Raw genomic sequence first — 22,690 nt, forward strand, 5'->3', positions numbered from 1 at the left:
AGTGGCCTTGTTTGGCTTTGAGCTTTTCTTCCCTTTGGCTAAAAAGCCCTCTGAAAATTGAGCCGGATGTGTCTCGCACCAGAGCTTATCATCCCTATAGTAGCAGACTTACTAAGGAAGACTTTCCTATGAAGGATGTAATTTGTAATGACTTGTTCATCTAAACATGAATATTTATGTTGTGATTTAAGCTGTGCAGAGTGAACGGAAGCCCTTTGATGTACAACGGGAGAAACCAAGCAATTGTGCTGCTTCAACTGAGAAAATCTATATCCGAAAGGACCTGAGAAGTCCTCTGATAGCCACTCCCACATTTGTGGCAGATAAAGATGGAGCAAGGTCAGTCTCTGTTTTGACAAAGGGCAACACTACCATCAGCCTATGAGCTGATCAGAGGAGGCCTGGATGTTCTTGGAAGGAGCTTATGTGGCTCCCTCCCCACTGTCCCAGCCTTCAGCCTTGTCTTGCTTCATCCCACCCTTTTTGGAGCTGCTCCAGTCACACCTGTGGACGGACCTGAATATGGGGTTTTTCTCCTGCCTGGGGGTCTCAGGTTGTGTCCTGTAGTTATTCATATGTTGCTCTGCAATTCAAGATGGGGTTTCTCTGCAGTATAGACAAAAGGCCCAAGTCCCAGGGTAGTCCCAAATGATGTGAAGAGTTAACACAAGTTGATGTCTATGGTTTGTTTGGTTTTTTTTCCATGTAATCTATTGAACTTCATTACAAAAAGGGAAAACAAGAAATCCAGACTGTGTCCTAGCGAGAACTAGAGTTGAGAATTCTTGGTGATATTCTGAAAATCACATTGGCTTTATTTAACAAAGCGGCTACAGTTTGTGGTCAGCGTGGAAGCCAAGGGGATGTGTATCTGTGTGGCATCCTGTCTCAGGCTGTAGGCCCAGCTTTGTGCTCATCTCATTCTAGAGAGAAGGGGTGATGGTTCAGTCACTCGATAACCGAGTCAAGTTAGAGCTTTTCTGCTATTCAGGCAGCTTTGCCACTGTAGAAGGGACAGGGCAATGCATTGTGATCATATTGTGTGTTAAATGTTGGAAGCTACTCTGGGTTTCTTTATGTCTTAAATAGACAAACAGGTCTTCTTGATCCAGGGATGCTTGTGAACATCCAACAGCCTCTGATACGTGAGGATGGTACAGTTCTCCTGGCCACGGATTCCAAGGTGATGTTCTCTACTTACTCTCTCCTCCACCTCTGTATTGCAGTGCAGACTGCTTCTCTGAATGTGTGCCCCCTCTGTTCTTCTTAGCTTCTGAGACTACCTTGTTAGCTTGGCCTTTCGCATCTCTGTTTATTTCTTCTTATATAGCCATCCTATGGTTTGTTTTAGGAATGTTGGCAGCTTTTCAGAAACTTGGGGCTGGCTGGTTATAGTCATTATTACATGTCAGGGTCTAGAGTTCAGTTTGGTGAAAACTCAGTGGCTCTTATCTCAATAACAACCCCCACCCCACCCCAGTACACACATTAGCAAACTACAGGTATGCTGTGGAAATGGCTGCTTATCCTCAGATGTCCTTTTGCAAAAGCCCCTAGTTCATCTTTTTTTTTTAATTGACGTATGGTTGACACACAGTGTTACATTATCCACCCCCCAACACCCCATTCTTTTTAATTAGTTGATCTGCAGGAGGAAGTTCAGTCAGGATTCTGACAATTGCAAAACTAAGAACAAATCAGCCATAGGGAATTTAACATGTTGTGAACAGAGGTGTTTGTCAATCCAGGAGAGAGATAGCTGGCTAATCCCCATGAAGATAACGAAGGACTGGGGTTTTATCTAGGCAAGAAAATGAATTATATTTCTTATCTCATTCCTGATGTGACCCAATAATGATGAAGTAGCAGCAAGCCATGGCTGAGTTCCAGTATTCCTTCTGTAAAAGGAGGGACTTGGTAACAGTGCTGGCAGAGCTGCTCACTGCCCTGAGAGCCAGAGCGGTCCTACCCACAGGCTTCCTTCCAGTCCATTCACGTGCACATCGCTGTGCCCACTCAGTATGTGAGAACAGCCTGTCTTGGGAAAGAAGGGCATCAGTGAGGGCCCTCCATCCTGTGGTCCTGAGGTTGGGCCTTGAGCTTCCTGTCTTTGGGCCCTGGTGCTGGCGTGCAACATGGCCATCACACCTGAGTTTCTAGTGTCAAGTTGACACTTAGGACAGTGATGGATGCCTAGTGGGGTAGAGGGAAACCAGAAGCCTGAAAGGAAGGCCCGAATAACCTTAAGACCTGATTACCAAGGGATTTCACAGCAGCTTGTCTGCGGTGCCATCCACACAGAGACTGAGACTAAGAACCGAGAGACTCCAGGGTCAGCTGGTCCTGGGTCCAGAGCCCAGCGCCGCTCTTAGTAGCCATGCGCCCCTTTCCTCCATCTCTGCTTCCCTTGGTGCCGCCACACAGGGGCGCAGAGGAACTGGAGTAAGTTACTTTCCTAAAGCTGGCAGCGTGCAGGGAGCTCTCCTTAAGTAAGGAGTTAGTCGTGATCACTGGATGGAAAAGAAGGGACAGACACAGTGTGCTATGTAAGTAGTAGTGAAGAGAAAGCTGCTGCAGAGTCAGACATGTGCTGCACCCCATTCCTGCCTCTGTGCTGTGGAAGTGACCATACCCACCCCAGGAGGTTGTTATGAATGATAGGGTAGAGACAGATCACCTAAAGATAGCTCTTTTCAGAAGCTGTGTTTCAGCCATCGACTTTGAAATCACTAAAATTCAAAACAGTGTGCTTGGACTAAATACAGAGTCTCACAGAGATCCCATGCCACCTTTCTACAGGCGCCCCCGGCCATTTATGCAGTAGGCCTGCCGCACAGCGCAACACCCAGGACGTGACATCCTCACGGTGCTGGCCACCTGGTCTTTGTCTTTTCTCACTTCACTCCCATTCCTGCCATGTGTCCTTCGTCGTGATGGCCCACATCTTTTAGCAGCTGCACCATGTTCTGTTCCATGGTGGTTCTGGGATTTATGAAGCAGTGCTGTGCTTAGGGTCTCTTCCACTGTTCTAGTTTTTCACTTTCATGATCTAGACACAGCAGACACTTGTGTCTGTATGTCTTTGCTTTCCTCTTTTTTTATTGAGATACAATTCATTTACCAGAAAACTCACACTTTCTGTACACAGTTCAGTGGTTTTAATATATTAACAAGGCTGTACAACCATTGCCACTACCTGATTCTAGAACATTTTCATCACCCCAAAAAGAAGCCCTGTACCAATTAAGCTTTCACTCCCCCCTCCCCCTACTCCAGCCCCCGCCAACTGCTACTCCCCTTTCTGACTATGGTTTTATCAATTCTGGACATTTCATATAAAGGGAATCTTACAATATATGGCTTTTGGTGACTAACTTCTTTCTCTTGACATAATGTTTTCGAGGTTCATCCATGTTGTGGCATGTGTCAGCATTTTATTCCTTCTTATTGCCGGATACTAAGCCATTGAATGGCTCAGCCGTATTTTACTTATCCATTCATCAGCTGATGAACATTTGGGTTGTTTCTACTTTTTGTCTATTATGAATAGTGCTGCTACAAACATTTGGACACAAGTTTTTTATGGAGGTACATTTCGATTTCCCTTATGTATGTACCTAGGAGTGGAATGGTTGGTCATACAGTAACTCTGTGTTTAAACTGTTTGAAGAGCTGCCAGACCGTTTTCCACAGCAGCTGCATCATTTCACATTCCCTCCAGCAGTGTGTGAGGGTCCACTTTCTCCACATCCTCCCAACACCTGTTGTTGTTGTCTTCTTGGTTATAATCATCCTGTTGGGTGTGAGATGGTATCATTGTGGCTTTGATTTGCATTTCTAGTGATGTTGAACATCCGTTCATGTACTTACCGGCCAGTTGTATATCCTTTTTGAAGAAATGCCTGTTCAAATCCTTGGCCCATTTTTTAAAAACTCATTTGTCTTTTTATTATTGAGCTATAAGAGTTAGTCTGGTTACTAAACCATTATTAAAATGAATGATTTGTAAGCAAATACCTTCTATTCTGTGAGTTGTCTTTTGTGTGTGGAAAGGGGGGGTTGTCTTTTTACTTTCTTAATAGCTTTTTTTTTTCTTTTTTTTCTTTTTTTTAAGATTTTATATTTAAGCCATCTCTCCACCCAACGTGGGGCTCTAACTCAACAACCCCAAAATCAAGAGTCTGCGCATTCCACTGACTGAGCCAGCCAGGCCTTCTGTTTAACTTTCTTAATACCTTTTAAAGCACAGAAGTTGAAATTTTGGTGGCATCCAGTTTGTCTGTTTTTGTTGCGTTACCTTATTATGTGTACATTTGTGTAACTACCACCACAATCAAGACCCATAACTCTTCCATCACCAAAAAGATCTCCCACCTCCTGCCCTGTTAAGGTCACACACCATAGAAGCTGTTTTTAAACTAACATTATACCTTCATTGGCCTGAGAGCCTTTTGTGTGTGTGTTGATGTATTCATCTTTAATGTTCTTATTTTGTGTTTAATAGGCTGAAACAAGCCAGGGAGCTCTGGGCACACTAGCAAATGTAGTAACCTCCCTTGCCAACTTAAGTGAATCCCTGAACAATGGTGACGCTTCGGAAATGCAGCCGGAGGACCAGTCTGCAAGTGAAATTACCCGGTACGATGCCGTGACTGTGGACGCTCCCCAGTGACGCCCACACTCTGTTGCTGCCTGAGAGCGGGTGGCAGCAGTCTGACCCCACACCCTGTATTGAATCAGGGATTGTAAAATCGTCACAGTGTTCCTGCATGTCTGTCTTCTTTCTAACATTGTAACTATGGGAACATGGACCCATTTATATTATGTGATATGAAACAATCAAAACTGTTTTTCATTCCAAACAATGAAAAAGGAAAGGACTTAGTGACTCAGTGGAAGCAAGGAAAACCCTTCAGTAAACAGGTGTGACATGTATCAGTCTTTATTTTGACTAAACATTAATAGTTCATCCCTTTCCCACTTCTGTTTTAGCCTGTTTTTCTCATGTATATTTTTTTCCAAATAGTCTAGAGCTTTAGTCTTTCAGGGTGTTACTGACAGATGGCATTAGCTGGTCTCAGACACGAGTAACTGGCTGCAGGTGGCATTTCTTCCCCACCGCCCAGCTATCGTGTTTGCCCCTTTCCCTGCGGGACTGGCCACTCTTTCCTGTCTTGCCAGGCTGGGCAGATGCACAGCCGGAGGCCACAGGAACACCCCGGTCCTCGTATTCTCTTGAGGTCTGATAGCAAAATTAAGATCTAGATCCAATGGAAAGAGAATGAGATTTGAGTTAAGTAGAGTTCTGGTTCCACTGCTTACTGGATGGTTGGTCTTAGAAAAGTTACTTAACATCTCTCTACACCTCAGCTTTCACATCTGTAAAATGCAGAGGGTTCTACCTTGGAGAGTAGTTGTGAAAAATGGAAATTATGTGTGAAAATAAATAATATATCGCTTAGTACCCGTGATGATGTGTAGATCATGGGAACTAAGTGATACATTTATCCTCAGAAGCTCTCATTATCGTGTCCTCCAACAGATAGACTTGAATGATCTTTTCCCCATTGTATTGTTTCTCTAGATCTAGGTAATTCTAGATCAGCTAGAATTCTTCTCCTCCTGAAACTGTGGATTCACAATACTGCCTGCTTCATTTTTGCTCACAGGGCATTTGATACCTTAGCTAAAGCACTTAATACCACAGACAGCTCCTCACCTCCAAGCCTAGCAGATGGGATAGATGCCAGTGGAGGAGGCGGAATCCACGTGATCAGCAGAGACCAATCCACACCCATCATTGAGGTCGAAGGGCCCCTCCTTTCAGACACTCATGTCACATTTAAGGTGAGTGGTTTCAGCCAACCACATGCCACAGCCTCCCCAGCCTACAGTTTGAAGCTAAAATCTTTCATACTGTTGGCTTTTGTTTGGATCCAGACCTTGTGTGCCAGAACACTATTCTCATTAGAAAGAATTGTCACTTGTGTTTTGCTCATAGTGTTTTGGCTCTGAAGGTAACACCCTGAAGCAGGTGTGGCCTGTCCTTGCCAGGAGGGGCCGACATGGTGCTGCCCAGCAAGAGCTCTTATTGGACTGCTCTGCCTTCTCTGCTTTCCAAGACGGCCGGGCTCCAGCATAGGCTCAGACAGGCAAATGTCTGCTCGAGCATGCAGGCAGCCAGCCCTCGTCCCTGACTGCTGGTCATGACTGCTTGCTGTCTTGCACCACAGAAAATAGATCTCCTGTCTCCTTAAAAAAGGATGTTAGTCTTCCCCACATGCTCCTTCTCTGGCCTCACTTCAGAAACATACTCCCACGTTCCCCAAAGCCACAATTTCTCAATTTCTAGGGCTACAGACTGTCCCCTCGATGTTCTTTACTACAGAGGCCTGACCAATCACTGAAGACTGGGTCCCTGCTCATAGTTGCCCACCATTGCCAAGAATATAGGTCATCAATGGGATTCCAGCATCAAAGGCATTAATTCCCCTTCTGGAAAGTGGAGCTCTAGAGCCCAGTCCTGAACATTCTGGTGGTGGGATCTCATCCTCCCACCACATAGACTTCTGCTCAGCCCCCGCCACCTGCCAGATGCCTACTAGCTGTGAAGTTGACCCCTGTCCCTGATTTAATTTAGATTTTAACTTATGGCTCAAAATAGAATTGCCTTAGAAGAAATACTGATTTAGCTGAGGCAAGAGTTGAAAAGTTTGTCTTTATATGAGTGACCTGGGAGGTCACCATCATTGACCACATTGCAAGGGCCACGACAGCCTAATCCACTGGGCCAGGGAGCACAGGACATCGGTGCCAGCCCCCTGCTGCAGAGGACACAGGCTTCATCGGAGGATCTGCCCAGAACTTCAGCATTAGAGGTCACACAATTTAGGCTCTCTGTTGAGACATGACAGCAGTTCACATTGACAGACAAAGCCATGCCCTGTCTCTCCGTCACCTCCTGTGCTATGTGCCTCCTCTTCTCCAGCTCACGATGCCTAGCCCGATGCCAGAGTACCTCAATGTGCACTACATCTGCGAGTCAGCATCCCGCCTGCTTTTCCTCTCCATGCACTGGGCCAGGTCAATCCCAGCCTTTCAGGCACTTGGGTAAGTGGCCTTTTTCTCTGTGTGTATCCTTTAGCAAAAGCCTTCCCTTTGTTAGGAATGACCTGGAAAGTATCTGAGGACCCTTTTAGTTTGTACCTATGGTCTTGCTCCAGTGATGCTGATTTTCGTATTAAATACACTCCATGGACTAGGAGCTGAGGACAATGGCTGCCAGTGCTTCAGTGTTCCTCAAACTTTTCTTAGGCCTTCTCCATATGCTGAGGACTTGGTGCTAAGAGCCAGGAATCTAGTGGAATAGAAGGCAGGAGTCATCTGAAATCTTGAGACAAATAGAGTGAAGCTGCATCTGGGGGCTTCTCAGATAAGGTCATACCGTTCACAGTGCACCAACCAGGCCGTCCTAGATGTAGATCCTCCAAGGCAGGGCTGAAAGCTGACGTGGCTGGCCCCTTTTTCTGTGCTCCAGTGCCAGCTCCTCCCCTGCAGCGTTTGCAGGCCCTCTGTTCTCGAGCATAGGTGCAAGGTGTGTCTCCCAGCCCCCTTCAGAGACCACGCTCGGCTCCTAGCCTTTGGATCGCTGCAGCGTCTCCTGACAGCCACACCAGGGCTACTGTGGGTTTAGAAGGCTATAGGAGATGACACTTTAGTCATACCCATTTTGATTTCTCATTACTGAATTTAAAGTGTCTAAAGTGTCTTTGTTAAGAAAATAGTTTATCCTCAGAGGGACTTTAGTTTAAGGGATTCACAGACAGTGCTGTTTTTGGAGAATGATCCAAAAATAACATATCATAGACTTTCAAGAAATATTTGTTGAATCTACTTGTTTGGGGCAAGCTGGGACCAGGAGAATACCAGCATGTACCCACACCCACCCCAACCTTTTGTCCCCAGGCAGGACTGCAACACCAGCCTGGTGCGGGCCTGCTGGAACGAGCTCTTCACCCTTGGCCTGGCCCAGTGTGCCCAGGTCATGAGTCTCTCCACTATCCTGGCAGCCATTGTCAACCACCTGCAGAACAGCATCCAGGAAGGTAGGGCTGGGGCTGTGGGGGATTGTGTCTCGGTTCAGGCCGGCCCCTTGCAAACTAGCCAGCTGCAGCATGCCACAGCTTCCACATGCTGAGCATAGCTTAACTTTGAAGTCCTGAGGTCTTCACCAGTGAGAACATTTAAATTTTCACCTCACTGTCTTCATATAAGGAATATGAAAGAGGAAAAAAAGATAATTGGAAAAGTTGCCAGCTTCTTGATACATAGGTATTTAGTGATGTTTTCAGAGTAATCACAGCTTATACTTTCATCTTGATTGACGGTTATAAATGGAAGAAGTTGTGGTTTTTCACTTGTGTGGGTGAGAGAAAAACACAGTTCTTACCTACTGTGTTTCTCTTCCCTGCATGTCTTCTTTACTACTCACACAGAACACTTCTGACACATGTGGTCACCAGTGTGGTGGGTATTTTCCCCACAATAGGCACTTCTCTGAGATACCAGCTGGGTATCCAATAATTTAATTCAATTCTATCACTGTCAGACATAGTGTCAGTGTCAGATCCCACAGGTTAAGGGCTCAGTCCCACAAGATCCTCCCCCCAACACACACACACACACACACACACACACGTATCCAGGCTATCCCTTGGGTTGGATTAATTCACTAGCACAGCTCACAGAACTCAAGGATAGAGGATACAGATGAACAGCCAGATGAAGAGCTCAATGGGGTGAGGTCTAGGAGAGTCTCAAGCACAGGAGCTTTTGTCCCTGTGGACTTGAGGTGCTTTACCCTTGCTGTGTGTTTGTGTGTTCACCAACCTGGAAGTTCTCTGAACTCCATCCATCATTCATTCCATTTCTAGCCCCTCTCCCCTCTCTGGATGATGAGGGATGGAGCTGGAAATGCCAAGCTTCTGAGTGGCCTTTTCTCCCCAGGGGTCATTAGGGGTCCCACCCAGAGATACCTCAGTGGAACAAAAGATGCTTCTAGTCCTCTTAACACATGAAAATTTACAAGGGTTAGAGGAGCTCTTTGTCAGTGATAAGGTCAAAAACAAAGCACCTGGGTGGCTCAGGCGGGTTAAAGCCTCTGCCTTTGGCTCAGGTCATGATCCCAGGGTCCTGGGATTGAGCCCTGCATCGTGCTCTCTGCTCAGCGGGGAGCCTGCTTCCCCTTCTCTCTCTGCCTGCCTCTCTGCCTACTTATGATCTCTGTCTGTCAAATAAATAAGTAAAATCTTTAAAAAAAAATTAGACCAACAGGTGCTGCTAATGCTCTTATCACTTAGAAATTACAAGGGCTTTGAGAGCTCTGTGTCAGGAACCAGGGGCCAGAGACCAATATACATATTTTCTGTTCTCACAATGGGTTACTCTTTCCTCTGTAACAAATTCTCAGAGCCCTAGAGGGATTGTGTGCAGTTAGGTCCCTGGTTTTCCCCAAGTGAAGCAGCAAGTGGAAGAGCTGGGTACAAACTTGGGCCACACAGACCCCTAGTCCAGAACATAGTTGCCTCACCCACTTGCTCTTGTGAATGAAAGTGACTGTCTTCTAGAAAGATCTGTGGCAACCATCTAATATCTGGCAGCCTAGTCCCAACTGCATCTGTACCAGGAGATAGCCAGTGCAGTCTCTCCACGTCCTCTGAGTCTAGAGTGAACCAAAGACATGGTCTCAAGGCAGCATGCCCAGGATTCAGGACTAATACTTGATGCTGAATTGCAGCTGAGCTACACTTTTAACTAGGCATTCAAGGTGTTTGATTATCTAGGAATCAAGTGAATAGTTATAACTTTGTCTAATACTTTTTTGGAATAGTAATATAAAAGTGATTTTTTTATTTACAACTTTTTTAAAGAGTTTATTTATTTGTCAGAGTCCAAGCAGGGGGAGCGGCAGGCAGAGGGAGAGGGAGAAGCAGGCTTCCCACTGAGCAGGGTGCCCAATGTGGGACTGGATCCCAGGAGCCTGGGATCGTGACCTGAGCCGAAGGCAGATGCTCAACAGACTGAGCCACCCAGGCATCCCTAAAAGTGATTTTTTTTTTTAACACTATAACATTTTGTTATATATGTTAGATTTTTGTTATATATAAGTTAGATTTGTTCACAAATGAGAATTTATTATTTATTTATTTAAGGAGAGAGTGGGGGAGGAGGGGCAGAGAGAGAATCTTTCTTTTTTCTTTTTTCTTTTTTTTTCCCCCTGAGAATTTTAAGCAGGCATCCTGTATTTTTTTTTTCCAGCATAACAGAATTCATTGTTTATGCCACACCCTAGTGCTCCATGCCATATGTGCCCTCCATAATACCTACCACCTGGCTCCCCCAACCTCCCACCCCCCGCCCCTTCAAAACTCTCAGATTGTTTTCAGAGTCCATAGTCCATGGTTCATCTCCTCTTCCAATTTTCCCCAACTCCCTTCTCCTCTCTATCTCCCTATGTCCTCCATGTTATTTGTTATGCTCCACAAATAAGTGAAACCATATATTTGACTCTCTGCTTGACTTATTTCACCCAGCATAATCTCTCCACGCCCGTCCATGTTGATACAAAAGTTGGGTATTCATCCTTTCTGATGGAGGCATAATACTCCATAGTGTATATGGACCACATCTTCCTGATCCATTCATCCGTTGAAGGGCATTTTGGTTCTTTCCACAGTTTAGCGATCGTGGCCATTGCTGCTATAAACATTGGGATACAGATGGCCCTTCTTTTCACTACATCTGTATCTTTGGGGTAAATACCCAGGAGTGCAATTGCAGGGTCATAGGGAAGTTCTATTTTTAATTTCTTAAGGAATCTCCACACTGTTCTCCAAAGTGGCTGCACCAACTTGCATTCCCACCAACAGTGTAAAAGGGTTCCCCTTTCTCCACATCCTCTCCAGCAGACGTCGTTTTCTGTCTTGTTAATTTTGGCCATTCTAACTGGTGTAAGGTGGTATCTCAATGTGGTTTTAATTTGAATCTCCCTGATGGCTAGTGATGATGAACATTTTTTCATGTGTCTGATAGCTATTTGTATGTCTTCATTGGAGAAGTGTCTGTTCATGTCTTCTGCCCATTTTTTGACATGATTATCTGTTTTGTGTGTGTTGAGTTTGAGAAGTTCTTTATAGATCCTGGATTATCCTTTATCTTTTAATTGCATGTGATAATACCAGTATCTTCAGGAAATGTTGTCAGGAAGATTAAAACACATAACATATAAAATTGTTTCCACAGCTTAAAAAATGTCAGCGTTTAATGATCAGGTCCATAAATCTTTATTAAATGCCTGCATAGGCATTGTCTTAGCCTGACAATGCTAAGAATCGATTTACCAGTCTTAAGCACAGAATAAAAGGGATTATCTCTCTCTGCCTGCCTCTCTGCCTACTTGTGATCTCTCTCTCTCTCTCTCTCTCTCTGTGTGTGTGTCAAATAAATAAATAAATAAAATCTTTTTTTTAAAGGTGGGGGGATTATCATTTTGTACCTACAGGCTCTGCCAAAGGTAGGGCCAGGGAGAATCGATGGTCTAGGGGTTTGTTGCTGAGAAAGAATATATGGCAGAGTGGCATTTGGGTATACCTGTTGTCACTTCACCTTCACCTGGAAAATGAGGCTCTTAACCATCTTAAGGTAACTGGTTTTCCATTAAAAAGGAAAATAATTTTCTCTTTCAATCTGTGGCTCCTCAAAGAAGCTAATGTTATTGTTCTTACTAGCCTTTCTCAGGGGGTTTTGTGATGTTCATTTCTAGATAAACTTTCTGGAGACCGGATAAAGCAAGTCATGGAGCACATCTGGAAGCTTCAGGAGTTCTGTAACAGTATGGCGAAGCTGGATATAGATGGCTATGAGTATGCATACCTTAAAGCTATAGTTCTCTTTAGTCCTGGTAAGATATGTGGCGGGGACTCACAAGTTTTCCACCTGTCTACTGGTATTTCTGAACATGAACCTGTTGTCAAGTCGTCAGCCAGATTGTGACCAAATATTCTCCTAATAGCTGTGCTTTGCTAGCCAACATAAACACATACATTCTTTTAAATTGTTGCCTTTATAGTCCCAAAAACATATGCCATGGTGTCTGGTGACTTCATATGTTAAATAGATTTATTCTGTATCCTAATTTAAACCATTGGCCAAATAAGACTTTGGCATACCAAATAGAGTATGCTACTCCAGTCTTACCAGTCTTAAGCACAGAATAAAAGGGATTATCCGGTGTCCTTTTTTTTTTTCTTTTCTTTATTCTTTTTTCATTTTAGACGGAGGAGAGAGGCAGAGGGGGAGAGGGAAGCAGGCTCTCTGCTGGGCAGGGAACCCGATATGAGTCTCAATCCCAGGACCTAAGCCAAAGGCAGATGCCCAGCCATCTGAGCCACCCAGGCACCCCCTCAGTGTCCTTTTTTTGTTTTGTTTTTACTTCTTTTGCTTTCCTTTTTGCCAGTTTTCAGGCTGTTAGCGTATGTCCTCCAGTAGAGACTCAAAGTGCCCAAGTTCAGCTGTCCTGTAGGTTAGCACCTGAAGAAGAGGCAGGACTGTCCAGCTGGCCTCACTGCCCCCTCTCATCTGTTCTCGCTAAACCTCCAGAGGTCACTAAGGCTGGCTCTTGTCCTGACTGCTGTCCTTAATAGCAGGGTTTGGACACAGCTTAACCCTCCCTTCCTCCCTAGCCATCCACTCGTGAATGGGAGAAATTCTGTGATTAAATATGTAGGAGGTAAAGGATCATTTGTAATCTTGGGTGATAGTTCTAAAACTCTGTTTTCTCAAGTGGTAGGAAGCCAGGTGTCCAGAAGCAAGCCAGGTGGGGCTGCTGAGGCTGGTGTGACCACTGAGGAGCCCAGCCCCCTCCTTGGAACTTTGAGGCCTGGCCAAGTACAGAGCAAAAGCCAGTGTTTTAGCAGTAATAGCCAAACCAGACCCCCTTCAGGGTTCAGTCTATATTGTACTTGAGAAATTTGTCAAAGGTTTAACTAAAAATAAGTACTAAGAAGTCTGCCAAGTGAGACTTTTCAAATACATGGGGCAATCTGGGGGCACTTTTCTTTTTTTCAGATCACCCAGGTTTGACCAGCACAAGCCAGATTGAAAAATTCCAAGAAAAGGCACAGATGGAATTGCAGGACTATGTTCAGAAAACCTACTCGGAAGATACTTACCGGTGAGGCACACAGATACACGATCTCGCTGTGGGGCAGAAAGGAGCACAACTGCAGTCTAGCCGCAAATATAAATTGGCAGCCTTCCCACCCCCGCAGGCTGGGAGAGCCTCCTTTTGATCACATTTTAATTCCTGCATTTCATGGGTGGTAACTCTGGAAAGTGCTAGGTGGGAGGGTCAGGAATCCTAGGCCATTCCAGTGTTGCTGGTAAACAGTGGGCAAGACCTTGGGCTGCTCTTCCGGAACACGATGAGGGGTTGGAGCCATTCCTGTGTGATTTCCTTGGGGGCTGACAGGGACCCCCTTGCCTGGAAGAGCCTCCCCACCCCCTGGCCTGCATCTGCTGAAGAGGTAGAGCCAGCATCCTTCACAGAAGAGTTTGCATTGACAGAAGCCAAACCTGACTCTACAGATGAGTGAGTGGGCTATAGAAAATAGTAATTTTGCCCTCAGGTAATTGATTTTCTTAAGTCCCTTTATTTGGGCAAAAAGTCAATTTGTAATATTTGTAATGGTTGGGCAACAAATATATGTATACATATACACATATATATGTATGTATACATACACACACATGAGCCTTTCTCGTCCAAATCTCAACAGGGAAGTTATTCTCAATTAAAGTAGAAGGCCTAGCAGGCTTTTCAGCCAAGGAGTGGAGGAGCTCTTTGATCATGACCACTTCCAACCCACTAGAAGCTACATGAGTTACTGAGCTCACATCAGGCAAACTAGTATTTCCTTGGCAGCCCTGTTCCTTCAAAGTAAACCCTTGATCAGAACTGACCAGGAAGTTCATGGCCTCACCTTCTTCATTGGTGTTGCCTTCACTGACCTTAGTCCAGAGGTACCCCGTGGAATGAAAATGCCCCAGGCCCTAGGAAGACCATTTCTGTGGTGTGACTAGGAGGGCCTGTGGCTGGCCCTCTCAGCAGAGATGTAAACAGTGGGGAAGAATGGAAGGGTATTTCAGGAGGAGCAAATAGTACGAGAAGAGGCATAAAGATGGAAAAAAGAAAAATAATGAATGCAGAAACAGATGTCAACCATCCTAGAGCCTTTTTTTGGGAACTTTGAGCCCTGTGAGAAAGCCTCCCTTCTCTCATTTTTGGTCCCAACTCACTTGGCTGGCCACCTCCTCCATCCCTGGGTCCCTGACTAGATTTTTTTTTTTAGAAACACCTACTTTCAAAGGCTAGAGAGCTGCTGTTGTCATGATGACTCTCGTGTGCTGTGGCCCTGCCAGCAGCCCCCAGAGGGGCATTTCCATGATCTTCTGACCATGGGCATGGTGTGGGAGTAGGCCCATGGCTTCTCAGGCGACAGCTTGCCCACATACCTGGCTGGATGTATGAACTAGGTGTGGGTGCGTTACCTGGCAGTCCCAATCCCCTGTGTTCCAAGGCTGAAATTACGAGTCATGGTGAGTGATTCGAGGAGAAAATGGATCCTGCTTTGGCAAAAGGTGTGTCTGGGTCATGGAATTATGTTTAAGGCAGTGGCTGTGGAACACAGTCACATGCTTCAGATACAATGTCTGTGGCCCACCACGACAGGGTCACCATGTGCCCTACCACACAGGGTGTTTACAAACTGAAGATAATCTAATGCTTTATTTTTAATTATAATGCTATACGAACAGTGGGAATTAGGGGAATACGGAAGAGAGTAAGTTTTAATAAGTAAAGGCACTCCCAAGTCCCCATACCCAGAGGCCAACCATTCACATTTTAGTGAACATCCTTCCGAATACTTTTGTATGCATGTCACACAAACCTGCACAGTGAGACTGCACTGTGCTTGCTGCTTCCCAGTCTGTTTTTATTCAACCTGTACATCATGGACTTCTTTCCTTACCAGTGATACACATCTTCTTTATACTTTTTAGTGGGTCTATAGTGATCTTTTACATAGAGACACACCGCACTTTATTTTAACCTATCCTTTTATTGATTTTCAAATTTTTCATTCTTGGTGGGAGAGGGGAGAATTGTTTAAAATGAGGAACACATTTGTACAGACATCTTTGTACCTAGTTTTTTTTTCCTCTCATGATAAATTCCTGTAAGAGGAACTGTTGAAATTTTAAATACAAGGGGTAAATCAAAGCTCGATTTGTTTGGTTTCATTCCAAGCAGTGCAGACAGGGTCCCAGGAGCCTGTCCAGGGAGAAGTCTGAAGGGCAAAGAATCCCCTTTCTCTAAGGACCCTCCCTTTTACAGATTGGCCCGGATTCTTGTTCGCCTGCCAGCACTCAGGCTGATGAGCTCCAACATAACAGAAGAACTTTTTTTTACCGGTCTCATTGGCAATGTGTCAATAGACAGCATAATCCCCTACATCCTCAAGATGGAGACAGCAGAGTATAACGGCCAGATCACCGGAGCCAGCCTATAGTGAGCACCACACGCCTGCCGAGAAGCAAAAGGATCCTTCCAGGACTGCTCAGAGACCGAGAAAATAAAGTAATGGTATTTTGGTATGTGCAAATATTTCCAGTATGTTAGCCATTTCCTACCTGGTTTCTTCTTATCTGTTAATCACAGACGACAAAAGCAACTAAAAGACTAGTAGGATCCTTTCCTGCCATAAGAAATGTTTTAATGCCTTTTGATGAAGCAGATTTTGGAACAATCTTTTAACCCAATTTGTATTTAGAAATTCTCAAAGGGCAAAAAACAGAGTTTTATAATGTCAGAGACTAGTATTAAACAAAACTAAAAGAACCTAAGAGAACAGTATGTGTGTATATATATTAAAAATGTCCTTGGAATTAATAGCTACTAATTACCAGGGTAATAATATTAGCACTTTCTAAGCACTTCTTATCAATGCGTAATGTTAGCAACATCTTGCCCCTGGGCAGGACAAATGGAAAACTGTATATGTCTTTTGCCGAAATGCTAATAATTTCTGTGAAAACGCACTAGGGTACAGGAGACAATCATTTATGTTTAAGAAGAGATGGCATCATTCCTAATTGTATGCACACATTGGTGGTGTTGAACTAAATTCCAATGAATTAATGAAAATGTGGCTCATCTGTATCGTGCAGTAAGTGGGAGTGTGGAGGCACAGTTGGTGGTGACCCGAACTGGAAGCTTCCTCAGCTTTTGAGTTGATGACGCTTGTCAGCTTCCCTGACCTCTGGTTCTGGTCTGTGACGGGCATTTGCAGGCTCCTCCAAACCCGGGGCTCCTTCTCATGACTGGTTCTCAGAATTAGATTATAGCCAGACATTAACTGCCAGCTCGTGCAGCAACTGAGAACATCCCCACATCACCTCCACCACTCACGGCAGACAGAGCCTTCTGACCAAAAAGTGCAAGGTGGGCATTTTGAACCCAACAGTAATTCCTGATTGCAGTCTGGGGCAGTTGCCCGTTGTTCAGACGGAGGAGTACAAAGGCTCCCTTCTCACAGGGTTTCCATTCCAGACGTCTCCTTGAGAAGGGCTGTATTCCTGCAGCTCACTCGATGCTGTGAGGGGATTCAGGGCCAGGGGGTGGGGGGCGGTGCAGGATTTTGCTGCCTGGCCAGGGTGGTGGTGGTGCAGCTGAATGGAAGGTTTCTCGGTTGACCTTAATTATCAGGGTTTTCCAGAGTGTCTCCAGACTCAGCACTTCTGTTGGCAGTTCTCTGAATGGTACTGGTACACCATGCACTTTGATTCCCCCAGGTGTGTGCCAGCAAAAAACCCTGGAGCATTTTAGGTGATGGATGCAGAAGCAAGCTACCTGCTCTTAAAAAACAAAACAACAAAAACACAACAGAAAAAAACCCTTAACTCCCAAAGTTACCTTTTTTCTCTTAAGTTATAGCAACCATCGTTTACAAGAACAGAATGCAGTTATAAGGAGTTCTCTCTAGAGAAGAGACCCATAAATTCCCATGGATGCGAGCAGCGGGCATTTCCTGCTTGGGAAAAGTGCCATGTCCAAGACCCGGTCAGGTATTCTTCATTTCCTTTCTGTATAGCCCAGATTAAGGAAACAGTGAAAGTGAAATTTGCGTTTCCCAGATCTTTTGATCACATGGTATCCAGAAAGATCCCAGTGCACTTCCCCCTGCCTCTCAGGCACTCTCGGCCTGGCTCAGGCCACCGAGGTGGGGCCTCATGTGCTGTGTGGGTGCCTGGCCGGGCACTGCCTTAAGACAAACAGAATGCTCTATGCTGAAGTGTTAGCAGCACTTTGTGAAAGTCTAGTGGGAATTAAGTGGGGACAGTATCTCCAACTTCTAAATTCCTATTTGTTTTTAAGTGTATTATTTGTAGTTCTTGTCTTGGAAGCAAATTTTGTAAACAGTAAGGGTGCCCATTATAAAATGATGGAAAGAATTTTAATTTTGTCAGCTTAAATTTTTGGTTTTCTAAATTTGATTTAAATTTCAAAATTAAGGAAAAAAGAAAAAAACAAAAAACAACTAGCCAGGACAGTGCAGTTAGGGCAGGTCTGTTTCGTTTCTGCTCAGGAAGGATTTTAGCAGAGGCTATTTTCAACTGTGTTTATGTATCTTACAAGCAAGTTGCCTCTTTTCTGTTCTTTTCATTTTTTAATGTAAGCGTGTCTGTTGATCACACAGGAGTTCTCTGGGATTACATGCTATATCACATCCCCAGATCTGACTCTCGGTGTTGGGGAAAAGGCCCACCCCTTCTTCCTGGGGGTGGCCCTAGGAGTCCTATGTCCATTCAGCTTATAGACTCAGGTTGCCATCAGATACTGGGACAGCTTAACCAAGACCTCGATTGAGGTCCCGACCATACCACTGCTGAAGGATTTTGGACTAGAGGTGACAACCTGCAGAAAAACTGAACCATGTGGGTGAGTGAGTGCTGGACCCTGGCAGGGCAGCCCTGGAGAAAAATCAGTTTGGCTTAGAGGGTTGTTGATTCTGACCTGGTCCTGCCTCTTGAGTCCCTTCGCTGATGGTGGCGGATTGTAGTGGACCGTTTTGGCCTTGAACACTCATTAGTTTCCCAGATCCTCTTGGCCTTACTTTGAAGTAGCCTTTCCCTGAAGATCATGTTCACACAAGCTGATTTCTTGCTGCCCCAAATCATTTCACACTTTTTGATAGCAGGTCCGTCCCATCTTGTCAGATTGGTTAAGAGAAGCCCAAAGTCCAGACTTAATTTAAAGGAATCCCTAGCAAATACTGAGGTTCAGCTTTCACAAGGCTTTACCCCTCGTTTATAGTCTGTGAGTCTAGATTTAGTTAGGAAGGCCAGCCCTCTACTGAGAGTCTCTGAGTGAAATAAGCCAACAACAGATTCTTCAGCACACAGCCTGCCCACATGTCCCTTCTGCTGGCCTGACCCTTCCTCCCTTTTGAGGAGGGGTCCACTAGTGAAAGGAGGTGGCAGCACACATCAGTGCTTCTTGATGAAATGGGCCCTTTTCCAGTGGTATCTCAGATAAATGCTAGACAGTTATATGTTGAAACTGTGGAGGTCATTACATAGAATCATAAAACAGGACAGGAAGAGACTTAGAAATAAGTCCAGATTCCCCAAACAAATGATACTTTCCAAGTTATTCCACCCTTCTGATTTGCAGTTTGTTTGTGTGTCTGTTGGGGGTAACCATTATTTATTATCTAACTTTTGCCATGAGGCTGTGATTGGGGTTCTTTAGGGTTTGGGTTTTTATATTTAATTACAGGTGTAGTCACTTGTTGTAAGAGGTTATGTAAATGCCCTCAAGAGGGACTGTCTTCTAGCTTGTCAGTATTAAATGTGAACTCTGCTCTGAGGCAGTTGCCCACCAGCCACGGTGAGAGCGACGGACGGACCTACTCCTGGGCTCCCTGAGGCGGTGGCCACATGCTGGCTAGAGGACATGGTTGCAGCCACAGCACAGACTCACTCAGCGCTTTCTGCCTGTGTCAGGGACAGCCACGGCAGGGAGCTAAGAATCAGAAGGGCTATACCTAATGCTTTTATTTTGGGGGGGGGGGGAACACATCCTAATCCTTTGGGGGAATTTCCAATAGAGCAGTTTTGTTCCCCAGCCTGCCTCTGCCTGTCCTCAGCCAGCCCTTGGCTATGGATCCTACTTTCAGGACCTGATCAGATCAGAGTCCAGAAGCTTGTCACCCACTTGCTGGTAGAAAGGGGCTACAGCAACCCACTACAGCCCCACTACATGTACAGTGGGGCTGTAGATGACATTTCAACTCTTCTCTTAATCTAGGCCACGAAAAGTCATCTTCTTACCTTCACTTTCATCCCAGCATTGGTGTGGCGGGGGGAGGTGGTTAGTGCCCTTGATATCCTAGAAAGGTTGGAGCAGGCCGGGCAGATGCCCATATGCTTCCTTTGTCCCCCTTCCAGTCTAGATTGTACGGCTCTTTGAAATGTCTTAACTTTGATGTAAATTTGTAAAGCCAAGCCCTCCTTGAGACAGACTGGGTTTGGGTCTTTTGTACACAGGGTTCTGGACATCCTCACGTGTGACTCCTGCCGGCACACACTTATGCGTGTCCAGCCCTGGGGTCCCTTCAGCGGCATTGTGCGTGTACAGATTTATAGGCTTGTATGACTGAATGAATGTACATGTGTTTATATCTTCTATATATGTACAGTGTATATAGTGTGTGTATGTGTACATAGATGTATATTATGTATACAGACATGTAGCCATGTATCCAAAGTTCCCTTATGTTTTAAAGAGAGTCTATGATAGAGTTGCTAAAGTACATTGATGTGGGTGTTCCAAGGTCCCTCAGCAGGATGGATTTGCTGATATTTTAACTCCATTTTCCTTTGGGTGAGCCTGGCTGGGAAAGGCCATGAAGACAGAATCTCCATCCTATACCAGGGAAAGTTCCAGACAAAAGGTCCTGACAGAAGGACATTGCTATGTATTATATATTCTCTAGATTCACACAGTGGCCAGGAAGCTAGAAAACCATTTATCCTAAAGTCAAGAAAACTAGGTGGGGAATCTTTGACCTGGCTGCCACATGCCTGTTTATGGCCTGACTAGAAGGAACTTGGCGGCTGGAGCTGTCGGCTTTCCCAGGTACTCACTCTGTTATGTGGTCCAGAGATCAGCCTCATGGTCACAGATTCAGAACGGTCCATGTGCTAGGGTCTGCTTCCCAGGTCTGTGCTTGCTCTGGACTTAGCCATCAGCGGGCACTGCCCTGTGACTCAACAGATTCCCATCTCTAATGCCAGTTGAAAAAAATCTACCAAATAGTCTTTTAAAATAAGCATGAATAAGATAACTAACTTACGGCATAGAAGTCACAAATTTTAAATCACTTCTCTAACTGTAGCATGTGAATAAAATCCACTGACATAAATCCTTTCTATAATTTAAAATTCTCAGATAAAATGGCATTTTAATATGGCTATTTGTACCCTTAAAGCTACAGATGCTAGGCCTATTCTGATTAAATTTCCCCCGCCAACTGGGCTTTAAACTGAGACACAGCACTCGGGAGCCAGGGCCCAGCCCAGCAGAGCTGCTTACAGACCTGGGACATGGGGCCTGCCTGGCCAAGGGCTGCAAGCTGGCCCGCTGAAGGGAGTCCCCAGGGAACTGCAAAAACACATAATCCACAGGTTTTCTGTTTTTTGTTGTTGGTGGTGATGGTTTGTTGTTTGTTTTTTTAAATAAGCTACTGAAATAGTTTGTAAACACTTCATTGAGACCATAGTACTCAGTGCCTTTTGTGAGACCGTGGGTCATTTAGCCTTCAGCTTCCCCTCTATTGGATGTTAAAAACAAACAAAAAGCTCCTGCTGCTTCACTGGCCTCATCCAACACTGCTTATTTGACCCTTGCCCCTGCCCTTGCCTGTTGTGACAATCACGCTATGGAAGGTGGCTTTCCAGTTAAAATATAAGAGGAAGCTTGACAGTCTCTAAATGAATCTTCAGAATAAACATTTTCATTTGGGGAGGGTATATTTTAACAGCAATCTAAGAAAAATTAAACTCTGAACTTAAGAAGAGTATCTTGGGGGTGGGGAATTCCTGAGATACTTTTAAAGCCCTGCTAGGCTTTCAGTTCTGAAGCCGATAATCTGGTGTCTCACTATTTATACATGCAGCATAGAAACAAATGCTGTAAATATTGGGAAAAAATGTTCGGCAACATTTATCAACTGACAGACTGATAAGCTTCATATTTGGATAACATTTGGAAGTACTAAGACTTTTGGGTTACAAATGGCTTGTCTTAGGATCATATACTCACTCACCATTTTAACGACCAGAGCATCCCTGGACTCAGATGCTGCCGCCACATACAACCCAAGTGCTGGAATATTTTTCTACAGTCTCTGTTCTCCCCATTCTCTTGTAAACCAGTGTTCAACTAGTTTTATAACTGAAAAGCTGCACATTTTTTCATAGTAAAAACCATAGTTTTTACCTGTAGTTTGGACCTCTCTGTTAAAATATAACTGCATTACCGCCCTTTTAAAAGACATCTGTTAAAGGAAAATTCGGGTGTTAGATTTCTTGGGACCGTTTCTGTAACTTCTGCCCTTCACAATATAGAAAATACTGTTTATGCCATTACATTTTAATTCCAGGTTTAAAACCTGTTGAAAGCTGTAGCTTGAAATCAGCTTTGTTTATGTGATGGCATTTAAAAAATAGCATGTTCTTTTTAAACTGAATTTTATATCTAATCAGTGTCTTCAGTCTTGAAGAAGAATTTGCATTGTTGTGTTTGTATATAGAGTATTGCAGTGCATGAATTAGCTTTATGCATTTTATTAAATGCTGTTTCAATGTGGCATTATTGTTGTGGCTTAATACTACTACCTAAATAAGGTTTATACTATTAAAAAAGTGGATTAAAGACTAAATGTGCATCTTCTCATTTCTTCTAACAGTAAAAGCAGTAACGCCTGATCCCCAGGGGCACCACACTCTCACCCAAGTAGGTGGTTGGGGAAGCCCCCTGTGGTCAGAGCGCCACGGCTTTCCACTCACCTTAGCCTCAGCCGGAAGGGCCTTACCTCTCAGAGTCCATGTGCTGGCCCACTGGACTTGTAAACACCTTTAGGAGAAAGGGTGTGGCCATTTCCAGTGGAGAGGCCCTTGGTGTGGAGGTCGAAAACCCAGGCAGCCGGTTCCAGAGCAGAACACCCTGGGCTGCCCGACGACACCGGCTATCAGCACAGATGCTCCAAAGCCAGGCCTCACACCAGCACTGCATCCTATAAGGGTAAGAGCTATCCAGAATAAAAGCATTTTCTTCCAGTTGTAGAAGTTGGAAAGAACTTGCCCAGTGTGTCACGTGACCTCTCACTTTACTAGTGAGGATTCTGAGGTCCAAAGTCAGATTCTTGGCAGAACCCACCACGCAGCCAGATAGCTTTAAAAGGCCCTGCCAGTTGTCTCGAAACCAGTCACTTCAGAAGAACAAGGTCTAAAACCACGTGAACATCGTTTCTGCAAAGAAACAGATACCAATTCCTCAGAGTAGACT

The 22,690-nt window shown here is 44.8% G+C and overlaps 1 protein-coding gene across 4 annotated transcripts in view; it reads left to right on the plus strand.

Annotated features, from left to right (window-relative positions):
* Nucleotides 1–22,064, plus strand: part of NR2C2 (nuclear receptor subfamily 2 group C member 2) — a 105,077-nt gene extending 83,013 nt beyond the window's left edge. For all 4 annotated transcript variants that reach the window (XM_082748232.1, XM_082748233.1, XM_082748234.1 and 1 more), the window contains 9 exons: nucleotides 192–339; nucleotides 1,090–1,183; nucleotides 4,505–4,638; nucleotides 5,670–5,847; nucleotides 6,989–7,110; nucleotides 7,966–8,105; nucleotides 11,822–11,959; nucleotides 13,126–13,231; nucleotides 15,455–22,064. In XM_082748232.1, coding sequence (XP_082604358.1) covers nucleotides 192–339; nucleotides 1,090–1,183; nucleotides 4,505–4,638; nucleotides 5,670–5,847; nucleotides 6,989–7,110; nucleotides 7,966–8,105; nucleotides 11,822–11,959; nucleotides 13,126–13,231; nucleotides 15,455–15,629 — 1,235 coding nt within the window. In that variant the 3' untranslated portion in view covers nucleotides 15,630–22,064. The remainder of the gene's footprint in view (nucleotides 1–191; nucleotides 340–1,089; nucleotides 1,184–4,504; nucleotides 4,639–5,669; nucleotides 5,848–6,988; nucleotides 7,111–7,965; nucleotides 8,106–11,821; nucleotides 11,960–13,125; nucleotides 13,232–15,454) is intronic.
* The last annotated feature ends 626 nt before the right edge of the window (nucleotides 22,065–22,690 follow it).

The sequence above is a fragment of the Mustela nivalis genome (assembly GCF_964662115.1).
Source record: "Mustela nivalis genome assembly, chromosome: 1".
Classification (NCBI taxonomy): Eukaryota; Metazoa; Chordata; class Mammalia; order Carnivora; family Mustelidae; genus Mustela; species Mustela nivalis.